The following is a 12,206-nucleotide window of genomic DNA, read 5'->3' on the forward strand; positions in this document are numbered from 1 at the left end:
TGTGTTGTTGAGTTCTTGTCTCTAGCTAAAAATATTAAAGTTCTAGTGACCAGTTCTCAGGGCAGAGGAAAGCAAGCAAGTTACATTATCCTAAGCAGTATGTCTGTGGTTCAAATAATAGAGATCTGTTTTCTGGAGGCAAAAGTTTTTCTTTCTATTACTAGGCTGGACATAGAAGAGAACCTGCCTTCAGCCATAAGCTGGGCACACTTTACCTGTTCTGCTGAAGTCTTTCTACATAAAACATGGAGAACATGGATTTGAATTTTGACAGGACATGTCCTATGGGTCACAAATTTAACAACTGTCTTTTTGTAAGAATACACTTGAATTTGGCTGAACAACAACAGAACACAGGGCACACAGAAATGACAGAGACATAGTATAGCTCATAGATGCACCAACCATAGATTTCACCTGCAGCTCTAAGCTTCTTCATACCAGACACAAAAGCAGGAGCAGAACACGTCTCTCCTCTATCAAAGACCCTCAGCTAGATCCAAGAATGGGATTGCCCAATACCACCAGTAGAGGGAAGAAGGACAGAGATCAGACAGTATGTCTACCAGGAATGAGGAAAGCAAAGGTCAAAGCTTTAAATGACAAAGAAGAGGAAACCTACAACACACATGATAGATGCAAGGACATGGAATAAAAGATCGATTTTTAATTTCAGCTGTGCTGCCAGCCCAATTGTAGACCTTCTCTGCAGCACTGGGGCCTTAATACATGGTTTAAAATTTCTGTCTCTGTTAAGAAAATGCAACTGCAGCATCTGATAACCCCATCTCCTCCCTGTTAGGTCCCAAAGACTTCAAGGTGACTCATGTAATGCATTTAGTTGTGACACACTGGGGACAGAGCACAAGTGAAAAGTAAGACAGACTTCAGCTGTAGCATCCCAGGAGCCTCTTATCTCTTTACCTCTGTCGATCTGAGCAAGTTCCTGGTTCTCTCCCTCAGAGTCATCGCTGTCCTCATCACTTGGGGGGTAGGAGATCTAGGGAACAAGGACAAAGAAAAGGCTACATCTTCAACAGTGAACATTACCCTGCTGATGCCCAAGCCACTTCCTCCCCCTCTCATATCTACAGGCATCCACCCCACCTAACAGCACACACCCAGTCACAGCACCTCCCTGTATGTACATCTTCAACTCCCAACCTCAAACTCCCATCACATCCTCTTACTTGCAGCAACACAGAACACACAGCCTACCACTATTTCCACCTTGCTGCACCACCAACTCTTTCCCAGCAGCAATGAACATAACCTACCCTTACCTCCCAAGACACCCAGCCTGTAGCCTACCACATCCACATCACATGGACAACTGAATCTCCAAAACCCACCACCAAAATAGACACAACCTGTATTATCATCTTGCAAGGCACAAATGGAAGTGGCATGTTAACCTTAGCCATCCTACAGATACACCACACTTCCCCCATGAAGGCACACACACAGAAGCCACCAAAGAACAGACTCATCTTGCTCTCCTATGGCATGACTCTGAAAAATGTGACAGAAATAAAAGAAATAGGATTTCACAGAAATGCAATCAATAACAATTTCCCCATCAGCCCAGTGTCTTACAGTACCACTGAACATCCTTAAATGCTCTAAGAGTGATAAAAATTCATATATTTTATCTATCAGGAATTTTCAGGAACATTTGCTCTAGGTCAGCCAAAAGACTTCAAACCACTTGCCATGCACCCACTTACTAAAACATGTTCTACCACTGAACAAACTTGGTAGTTCCTGCTGATAAGGGCTGAGAGGTCTGAAACCAAGCCTTTGTAGATCAGACAGATCCCACTGCTCCTGAGTTTCCTACACAGAGGAAACCCTACCTACCTTGCTCCTAAAGTGACTTCGGTTCTACTGCATAGAGCATACCTGGAAGTTATTAGATCAAACCTCTGAGCTACACAGCTTAGGATGTGCCTCTGGCAATGGCCGAAACCAAATGAGTCAAAGGAAAATGTAATACTTCAAAAGAAATTTTTTTGTAAAAGAGACAGTTTTGGAATAACATGATCACCACAAGATGAGCTTCATTATTCCTTACATTTTTTTATTCAGCAAGCATTCAGCTGTTCTGTCAACACACATTTTTTGCCCATCCTCCAGGACTGTGTCTGTGGGTTTTGCTCCCCCAAAATCCTGTTGCCAGCTATTTTTCTTCTCCTTTTTTTTTAAGCTACCTTTTGCCTTTTTATATTTATATTGCCCTTTAAGGAATCAGAGAACATTTTCCTCCTTGCTAGTCTTCTAACTGCTTTCCCAACTGTCAAACAATAAATAGGGAAAGTGGTACAGATTTTTCCCAGCTACTAATATTCTTGAAGTAAATGCAGTTGGTTGTTCTTCCCACTGCAGCTACAATTTTCTTGTATGTATTCACATACATGCATCATTTAAATAAAGGCAGCTGGCACTGAGGGACACTGCCAAATTAACAGACTTTTAGTTGTCTCTAGAACAGGTATAATACCTTGTTTGTGCCATGGCAGTTCATAGAGAGGACAACTGACACTGAAGTGCCATTGTGCTTGCTGCTGTGCAGACAAACAGCTGTTCTGTCTTCATTACAAAAGCTAAGGCTCCAATTCTAACTCAAGAGGTACTGACCTTAGTCTGTGGCTCATTCCCACATAAAAACCTTTCACTTGGACATGGCAGGGTTTTCAGTGAGGTTTATCAGCTCTCTGTGGGAAATCTATCTACTCCAGTTTTTGTACTACATAGACATCAATACGTGGCAAGGCACTGCTTAAAAAAAGAAGAAAAACCCAAACAAAAAAACCCACAACACACCAGCAAAAATAAAAAACAAAGAAAAAAAAAAAGGCAATGACATCTAGCACAAGCAGGTCAAATAGCTACTGCAACACTGCAACATGTCACTGGCTTGAGATGTTCAAGATAGAAGTTGGATTTGAGTCAATGATTGACATTTTGAACGTCTTTGTGTCTACAGGTCTTGGGCTTCCAAAATATTCACTCCTCCCTGAACAGTTTTGCAAGCCCCTGCTGTTGTATGGATAACTCTCCTCTGCTAATTCCTTCCCAAGACTAATCCTCTGTGAGTTACATTTTCAAACATTTCTCTTAAGGCTTTGTTCAGAGCACCTGTGGGAAAAGAGAAACCTCTTTTAAACAAGAAGAAACTGAGCCTGTGGATTTAGTGCCATAGTACATCCCAAAGAAATTAAAGTGGTAGGATAATATGGAAGGCTTAATGGATAAAAGAGGCTCCCAGTCTGGACAATCATCCTCCTTATGCTAACAATGGAAAAGTAAGCAAACACTCTTCTAGAATCAACTGCAATTTTTATACACAACATATGAAGTGCTTTTCAGAATCAAGGTAATTAGAAACACCCACTGAGCCACTCTTCTAGACACCCATATTTTCTTTTAGAAAAACATACCAGTAGCATTTCTCCCAACATTCAGACTTGGTTTCTCCCATTATACCTTCAGAAGTAAGAATATTTTCATAATATACAGGAGAAGCTAACCATAAAAAATCCAGCAATTATGCATTTTATGCATGAATGAAATAAAACTCAATAAGACTCAGAAGTCACATTGCCTCTGATGTCTCATGACCTGCACTGTCTTTCAGAAGTCCTCTCACCTCTGATTCTGTGTGGATTACATACATCCAAATACTCTCCTGCTTAGTCTTCAATCTTTCAAATCAGACATATAATTTCCCCCCCCCATTTGTCAATTAACAGGTTCTATTTTAGTATTGTTACATTCTTAATTAGTAAATCCTTCTACAAATTATACCCCAGTTGTGGGAATGGAAGTCCCCCAAGCTCCTGTGTGACAGACCTTCATTCCCATGTTCCTTTCTAGAGAACCATCATTCATAGCCAACTTAACCATTAATCTTGCAGAGTTCAAATTCAACACGTAAAACTCCTTGCTATAATGTTCCACTCATGCAAAGATTAATGGAAGACTGAAAAAAGCACTGTCTGTATGTATGTATAACAAGAATTTCCAGGAACTATAAAGGGAATCAAAGACAAATGCTCTGACTTGTTGAAAATGAAACAAATGTTCTTCCTCTTGACTCTTCCCAGGCTTTAGCAGTAACACTGTTCTTTCTCCAAAAGCATTCCAATAAACACAGCAATATTCTGTTCAGGCCTCCATCCTCCCTTGCACAGTCCCTGTCTTATGTTAGTCACAGATTTACTTCTGTCCAATGCAGCATAGCCTTGTTTGCCTCACAAACTCAGAATTGTGGCAATGCAATAACAGAAAATTTGATCTCTATGTGAAAGATCCCATTAGATCATGGCTTCATTGACAGCACACGAATCAGAGAACTGTTTAGTCTGGAAAAGACTTCTTGTTATCATCTAGCCCAAGCTCCTGCTTTAGCTGAGACAACTTGAACAGGCTGCCCAGAACTGCAGCCAGTACACTCTGCACCTTAATGTGCAAAAACAGAAGAAAAACTCCAGTTCCATCCACTCCAGGTACCCATCCACTCTCCAGTCTTTTTCAGGAAATGCATTCTATCTGAAACTTGAAGACAGCAGTCTTGTGCTGATGAGGATCTCAGTCTTACACCCAATTCCTTCAGCTCCAGCACCAGTCATGCCTTCTGTCAGGCTAAGGACTCCTACCATGCCAGGTGGAAACATGGACAAACTTCCCCATGTTTCATTTTTTGATTAATCTGCAGTAAGGAAAGATGGGCTTGTGAAGAACAACCAGATGGTATTTAAGGAGAACCGAGTGTGAAGCTTATAACTTTGAAGGAGATTTAACATGAAAGAAACTAGCAGTTATAAGAAAATCTAGAGAGAAAAAAAAAAAAAAAAATCTTTGCCTTTTTCATCATACTTGTCAACTGAGTAATGATAACAAGCTGAAGCCAGAACTTCCCAGGTCCTAAAGGGTCCAGTCACCCTTAGAGTCTAAAGCCCTGAAATATACTAGATATAAAAAACCAACCAACCAAACAAACAACAAAAAAAAAAAAACACAAAAAAAACACCACACCAAACAAAAAAACCCACAAAAACCAAAAAACCCCATACAACCACCAGACAACCCACCCTGCTAAAGTGAAGTTCCTCATGGTTCTCCTTACATAAAGAAAATTAAACTGCTATCATATAATTAAAAGCAATTACATCAAGAATCATCTGGGAGCTTACAAAGAGAAGGGAATCCTACTTCTAATGCAGAACAAATCTCTCCCAAAAGGCTTCTCTTAATGGCTGTATTGTCCTAAAAGCCCCAAATACCAACAGGGTGGTTTGGTGCAGCGGAGGGGGTTTGTGTGAGGAGAAAACAAGACAAATGTACAACCAACCACAGGCAACCCCAAGTTCCCAGAGTTCCCAGCTTGAATCAAGAGTGTGCACAGGCTGGAGGGCATCACTCCCAACCCCACTCTCAGGAGGAGAGAAGGAGTTTGCCACCAGGGAAGTGGCTTCACCAGCAGAGGCCAATACTGCCTGTGCTGCCACACATTAGGCTGTTTGTGATACAGGCTCATTGACTTGAGCCCTGGAACTCCAGCCCTGGAAAGAGACTTTGCTGAGCTGGTTTCACTCTGTTCCTGGTGCAAAAGCAGGAAGGGATGTGCAGCTCACTATGACTACTGGTATCTCTGCTACAGGGAACCAATTTCCATTATTTCAAACTGAAGAAATGAAACCAGTGCTCTCTTACCTTCTCCCTGCAGCACTGCCTACAGAGCAGCTGAGACAAGAACATCCTACAGCACAGGGCTCAGCTGCTGGCTCTTCTCCTTCCCAACAGTTTGGCTCTAGTAAAAACATTTCACTAAATCTCCTCACCATTATTTTTCCAGGTCAACAATTGCTATAGTTACCACAGGACACTGCCTGATCTTGAATGAGGGAGATGCCATCCTCCCACTTTTGAGCCATGGAGCAGGAGGAAGGAAGGACAGACAGACCTTCAAATTAACATCCAACTCCTCTCTCAAGTTGTTCTTTAAATTTTATTTTTGATACATTCAGCATTACAGGGAAGATTTGTGCTAGTAAAGGAGGATGTGGTGCTTGCTCTCTCCTCAAGAAAAGCAGCATTGTTAGAGAGATTAGAGGAAAGGCTCAGTTCAGTCTTCAGACATCTGCAAGTGAGATTGGACTGCCCAGACTAGATCTGAGTTTTACAGCTGGGGTCCTTCAAATTCCAGCCAGAACAGTCCTACAGTGGAAAAGCCTTCTAAGTATTTTTTTCAATTGTTATTATTTTCCTTTTTAATTTTAATAGCTCCAAACTCCTTTCTCCTTTCCCTTGCAAATGGCTACAATTCAAACCTCAAGTTCATAACCCTCAAACATTGTCCCACTTGACAGAGCAGCTGTCTGGCTGAGTCAGTGAAAGCAGTGATGGGCCAGTGGAATACAGCACTCCTCAAGGCCCATGTTTTCCAGGCCTACGCCATGCCAAAGACAGAAAAATTCTTGTTTTTCATAGCAATGCTTCATGTTTAGTCAGACACATCATCTTCTGTGGTTTCACAGATCTGAGGGAGGCAGAGAGTCACTCCCAGCATCAGAGTCCACAATATAGATTCTCTTTTTGTTGAATACTTGCCTTAAACAGACCCAGGTAAACATGGTGAATGGCAACTCTCAGGATACAAGTGTTGGGAGACATTAACCAAAGAACCCTGAAACTGAGCTTCTGTTCTGAGGGACAGTGACTGAACTTCCTTTCCAGAAGCATGGCCTTATGCTGGGCTACCCAGATCTTAAGGAAAACACCAGGATTACACAGAAAAGCAAAGACATGAGTTGTGGGTAGATGCAGGGAGATGCATGAGTGGTCCCCTTATTGTCTTAAATCATCTTCCTCATCCTTCTGTAACCCTAGGAACAAATTAATATATCTGGTCTGAACATACTGTTTGCCCAGTGAGATTATATTTATCTGCTCTCTACAGCTCCTGGACAGAAGCTACAACGGTGGCCAGACCTGACTCCAACTGGGGAGATGACAGAGCACAGCCCTAGGCTTGGGGATCCTCATTTGCAGGAGGAGTGAATCAGAATACCCTATGCAGAGACAAGAACCACGGGGCTGGCTTCATCACTGAGAAAAGGCACAGAAACTGGCCAAAATACAGTTCATGCCAAACCCACACAGCACAGCTGTATTCTCTGCAGCATCTCATCTGCCCCACATCAGTACTCTTGCAGCAGTTAGGAGTCTGCATCAAACCTCCTTTTCTAGGCCTCCTTTCCCACCCCAAAGGGGAAGACACCAGGGGCTTGCACAAAATAATATTAAAAAAAAAAAACCCAGCAGGTCCTGATGCATCACCATTGCTCCAGGAGTATAGCATATAGCACCACAAACCTATGGTGCATAAACATGTGAACTCCACAGTTAGCAGAAACAGAAGACATCAGATGTTCTCCAATCATAGGGAATTCAATGGAGTTGACACCTACAAATTGCACTCCAATGTTATACAACAGCTAGGAATCAGGTGTTAAACAGAGGTATCAGGTGAGCCACAGCAACAGACTTTTCCACTGACTCCTATCTAACGCTGGTCTTTTCTCAAAAGCTCTCAGGGTGAATATTGTTATAAGTGCACAAACAAGATCATCCTTTCAAATTCCACTCAAGATAAGCCTCCAAAAGGCAGCACTTGGAAAAAGACTAGAAAGATTTGGTTCTACTCAGCAGAGACCAATGGTATAAGCACCCATATATAGTCCTCTCACCAGTCAAACTTGTGTGGCAACAGAAGGCACAAAAGTAATACTGGCAACTAAAATAAGAGATTTTTAAAAGTCTTCTAGGCAGCAGACACCCAGACTCTGGTCGTTTGCACTCCAAGCACTCCAGATCATAGAGAACTCCATTCCCTTTATTTATTTTCAAAGCCACTATGAAAACCAGAATCTCTGTAGAAACATAGCTGTATGCTATGCAGCTATGGGGTCATGATCTAACAGCTCACAGTGTTGGAAATTACAGATGGAATGAAGTCACTACAGCCCTCACCACTGAAGCAGACCCTTCAATCCTTCAGTTTGCTCCTTGCCTTCACAGACCACTGTGTTTCAAGTAAGACTGTTCCTGCAGTACTGCAGAAGTGTTACTACTGGAGTGCTGCAGCTCCACGCTGTGATATGTATCATCCTTCCCAGTAGGAAGGATTTTTACAAAATTCTCAGTCTATCCCTATGCTGTTAACTTAAGAAGCTAGTATAGGTTTACAGTTCTTACTATAGTGACAGAAACCATCCACTCCTCCAACTTCACTTCTGCCTGCAATTGAAGCTTCCAGGTATGGCACTTCCCAGTAAACCTCCAGCAAGTCCCCTTCTCTCCTCCCACCACTCAGTACTGCTCTGTACAAACACCCAGCACAGCCTCAGCTGCAGGGGATGAAGCCATACACGTTTCTCTCCAGCTCTGTTACTTTGCTGATGTGACAGAGATTTATGGCCACTTCATATCCAGGTTTCAGGGTAAGAAAACTATCAGCCACCTGTTACTTTCTCAGCCTGTACATGGAGAAAGCATTTTACATACATAGTTCAGAAGTGAATTAGCAAAGAAAACAGTGGTAAAGTGTCAGGCAGCAGCCATCAGAAAGAAGTAAACTAGAAAACAGTTGTGCTGCAAAAGGATCCTTTTGCAAAGGAGGTCAACTCCTCTGACAGCTCACAGCATGGAGCCCTGGCATGCCCCTGGCTCACATCCCATGGGAGCAGTGTTATTCAGCAGTGCAGATGCCACAAAGTACGACAGTCCAGAAAGACAAGAAGGAGCCCAAAGGATTAAAGACCTTCATTAGGAGGCCTCATCCACCCTGTGTTAAGACATAGTGACTTAGCTCCATCTGTAATTTACAGCCCATTTGCTGGTGAACCTCAGCTCTAAATACAGTCAGATTAAAGGTAGCACTATTTATCACAGGCTGACAGCCCTCTCAGTCATAAGGAGAAGAGTACAAGGGACACTTAGAACTGAAGAGGCACCTATAGCATAGCTAATTTTATCTGCAACACATTTACTGAGAGGGAAGGATGGGAGATGGATACTCACACCAGTGCCAACCATTCCTGCTTAGGCCACAGGGATTTAAATACACTCCTCCTGACTCACACATCAGCCCCACTGGCCTAGCTCAGTTATTACATGCTGTGATGAAAAGAGGTCCCTTTGCACAGGCCAGCTGTGCTCTGACAGTTTACAGCAACTCCCCAGCATTGCATGGCTCCCCTCTACCAGGGAAATACAGCTGACAGCAGCTGGCATAAACACCACATCTGGAAACAGTTTTCCATTCCCTCTTCAAAAGACTCCAAGATACTTCATTAGCTGAGGAGAAGCTGCCTGTGTTAGGAGACCTCACTCAACATTCACCTCTCCTCAGCCATAAAGCAATACATTAGCCAAATTTGCAAACACAAGGAACAATGCCTTACAGTCAGGCTGGAAAATGTATTTGGAGTACATGAGATATTTCAGGCTTCTACTCTAAAAAAAAACACATTAACCCTTCTGAGTACAAGTGGCTGCAAGCCATTTTATCTCTAGGGAATTACACCAAACTTCTTGTGTTTTATCATGGAACAAGCCAGCAATGTAGGATAAACCTTCAAGACCAGATCTTTGATCCATCTGGTCAGACATATTTAGAGCAAGAGTTAGGACCATATAAAAATTTACAATGGCTCTCACAGAATCCTTTCCTGGAAGGCCTAGTGTGATTCCAAGTAGTTCCTAGTTGGGAGAATCTGGCCAAAGGGGTGGTCTCTGCTCTCCACATGTGGAGGGATGGACTAGAGATGAGTGGCACAGAGACAGAGCTCTCATCCACTATATGATCCAGAAAGCATGACATTAAATTAATAAGAGACAGGTTTAAACATGATCCTTCAGCAACATGTAGTTAAGGTGTGCAACTTTTTGCCACAAGGATGCTCTGGATGCAAAAACCCTGCATAGATTTGGTGAGGGGAAGTGGACAGGTTTAGGTACAAGAAGTCCACTGGGCTACTGATGTCCGGATAGCAGTTGTGTCTCAAGAAGTCTCCCAAAACCAAAGTATGTGCTGCTCTTACAGTGTCCCCTATGTGCCCACCTCTGGCACCTGCAGAAGATAGAACACAGTGGGAAATTGACTGTAGGTCTAACACAGGATGAGTGCTCTTAAACCCTTTTCAAAGGAGCAGACCACACAGCACATACATTTACTTGCAATGTCACAACACAAAGGGAGCACAGAACAAAACACGACAGGATACTTGCAGATCCAACTCTCCTCACACACAACAGATGGCAACTGAGGCAGTGTCCAAGCACCACACAGTAAATTGGCACACCCACCTACCATTGCAGGAACAAGACAGGGGAAAAGTTGCACTGCAGCCCTCTGCAAAATACTACTGAGGGGTTTCCCAAGAATGACTTGTTCTGTCCAAGCCAGAATAAAGGGTTTTCTACAAACAAAAAATAAATTCATGAAAGCTGCAGGCTAAGCCTCTACATTATTTTATTTCATATACTCCACACCAAATACCACTGTTCTCTCCTTCTACTAAACCTTTGGCCAAGAAACTTTTTTTCTTCAGAGTAACCAATTCCTAGGAATAAAAAAAAATTATATATATATAAAAAAAAACCACCCTCCACACAAAAACAGTCTGGCTGTGGAAAACTGTCTGGAACAACCACTTGGCTTCATGCGTAATAACTGGGTGACAGGATATGGAAGGATTATTTTATATTTTCCCAGCTTACATCCAGACACATTCTCAGCAAACTGGAGGACCTCACTGCCTGTCTGGCACCTTTCCTCAAGATGGGAAATTCCCCATTCAACTAAGGGAAATTTTCTTCTCATGTTATACCCATATAGAGCTTGGCAGATTGTGGCCTCTGATGCCAAGAAGTAAAGACACCAGTTAAATAAAAAACAGCCTGCATTGTGGAAACAATGTGACCCCATTAGGAAGGAGTAAGATGGGACAGATTTCTGAACAAAATGAGTGCAAGGCGAAAGGATCTTTATACCAACAGGAACTTAGATTATGTGACCTCATTGAAACCAGTGGCTCAAAAGCAGGCTTGCAGCCCAGTGAAATCAATTAATCAGCTACCCAAGGCAAATCAATAGTTTGTTCCTCAGAAATGTCAGAAACCAAGGTCTGTCTACTCTCACTGTGGACATCAGTGCACACTGAGGTATTTGGGAGCACTTTATCCAGGCATCTTCTGTCCTTTCACACATCTAGACTCAGATAAAGACCATTTACCTTGCAGCCAGACAACAAACCTCAGGTCAACCCATCCCTGAAATGGGAGACATGACTAATAAGAGCCTCCTCAGGGTACTTAGGCTACAGTACTGGATTCCTCTTTCCCTCAGAAGCTGTTTTGTTTCCAGCCCTGAACTTAGGTCTTCTCATATGTGCTGATGCTGAAACAAGGGTTGGGAGGTGATCCCAGGCAAACCTGGGCTATTCTCAGATGTGTTTGCTGAGTAAAACCACGAAGCAACCCACTCATGCAAATCCCACAGGATGGCAGCTTTTTTGAGGAAGAGAATCCATAGCCTTACAGTCTACCTGAGGGACATCTCCCCAGGTTTCACATCTCCTTGCTGACAACACTCATTTAGAAGGTGCATGCCAGTGGGGCACAGGCATCACTTTCTGTTCCCAGCACTACAGCTCAAGCTTTGGCAAGCTTGGGGGCTTTGCAACAGGACTTCATTTCCACAGTAAGCCCAGATGAGCTGGCTAGCTTAGGGTGCTGGGGGAAGAGAGGTTTGGAAACAAAGACTGGTCCACACAAGCTGCGTGCTAAGCTTACAGTCACTTACAGAACCTTCTTTGAACTTTTAGCCCCTGCCACCACCAGATGACATTCTGCCATGATAGCCTACCAGAATAACTAGGAAGACCCATGCAGCTCTGTGACAAATCTTACACCAAAATATGTATTTTACCCTCCATGAAGCTACTGAGGCTGGACTAAAGAGGCCATCACATAAGTTCTTCACATGATGTACCCAATCCAACACAAGAGTATTCTGTCATAGCATTCCCATTCTGCTAGGGCTGTCTCAAAGAAAGAATAGAAAAGGTTCACCTGTTCCAGTGCAGAGTGTGCTGCAGTAATGGAACGAGAAAAAGACTACTTGCCACACAAGATCTGTT

The 12,206-nt window shown here is 42.9% G+C and overlaps 1 protein-coding gene across 6 annotated transcripts in view; it reads right to left on the reverse strand.

The window, feature by feature from the left end:
* LOC139794172 (uncharacterized) overlaps positions 1–12,206 on the reverse strand; it is a 59,868-nt gene that overhangs the window by 39,809 nt on the left and 7,853 nt on the right. For all 6 annotated transcript variants that reach the window (XM_071739398.1, XM_071739401.1, XM_071739397.1 and 3 more), the window contains exon 2: positions 925–1,000. In XM_071739398.1, the coding sequence (XP_071595499.1) occupies positions 925–1,000 (76 nt within the window). The remainder of the gene's footprint in view (positions 1–924; positions 1,001–12,206) is intronic.

Source organism: Heliangelus exortis, chromosome 3 (assembly GCF_036169615.1).
Source record: "Heliangelus exortis chromosome 3, bHelExo1.hap1, whole genome shotgun sequence".
Taxonomy (NCBI): Eukaryota; Metazoa; Chordata; class Aves; order Apodiformes; family Trochilidae; genus Heliangelus; species Heliangelus exortis.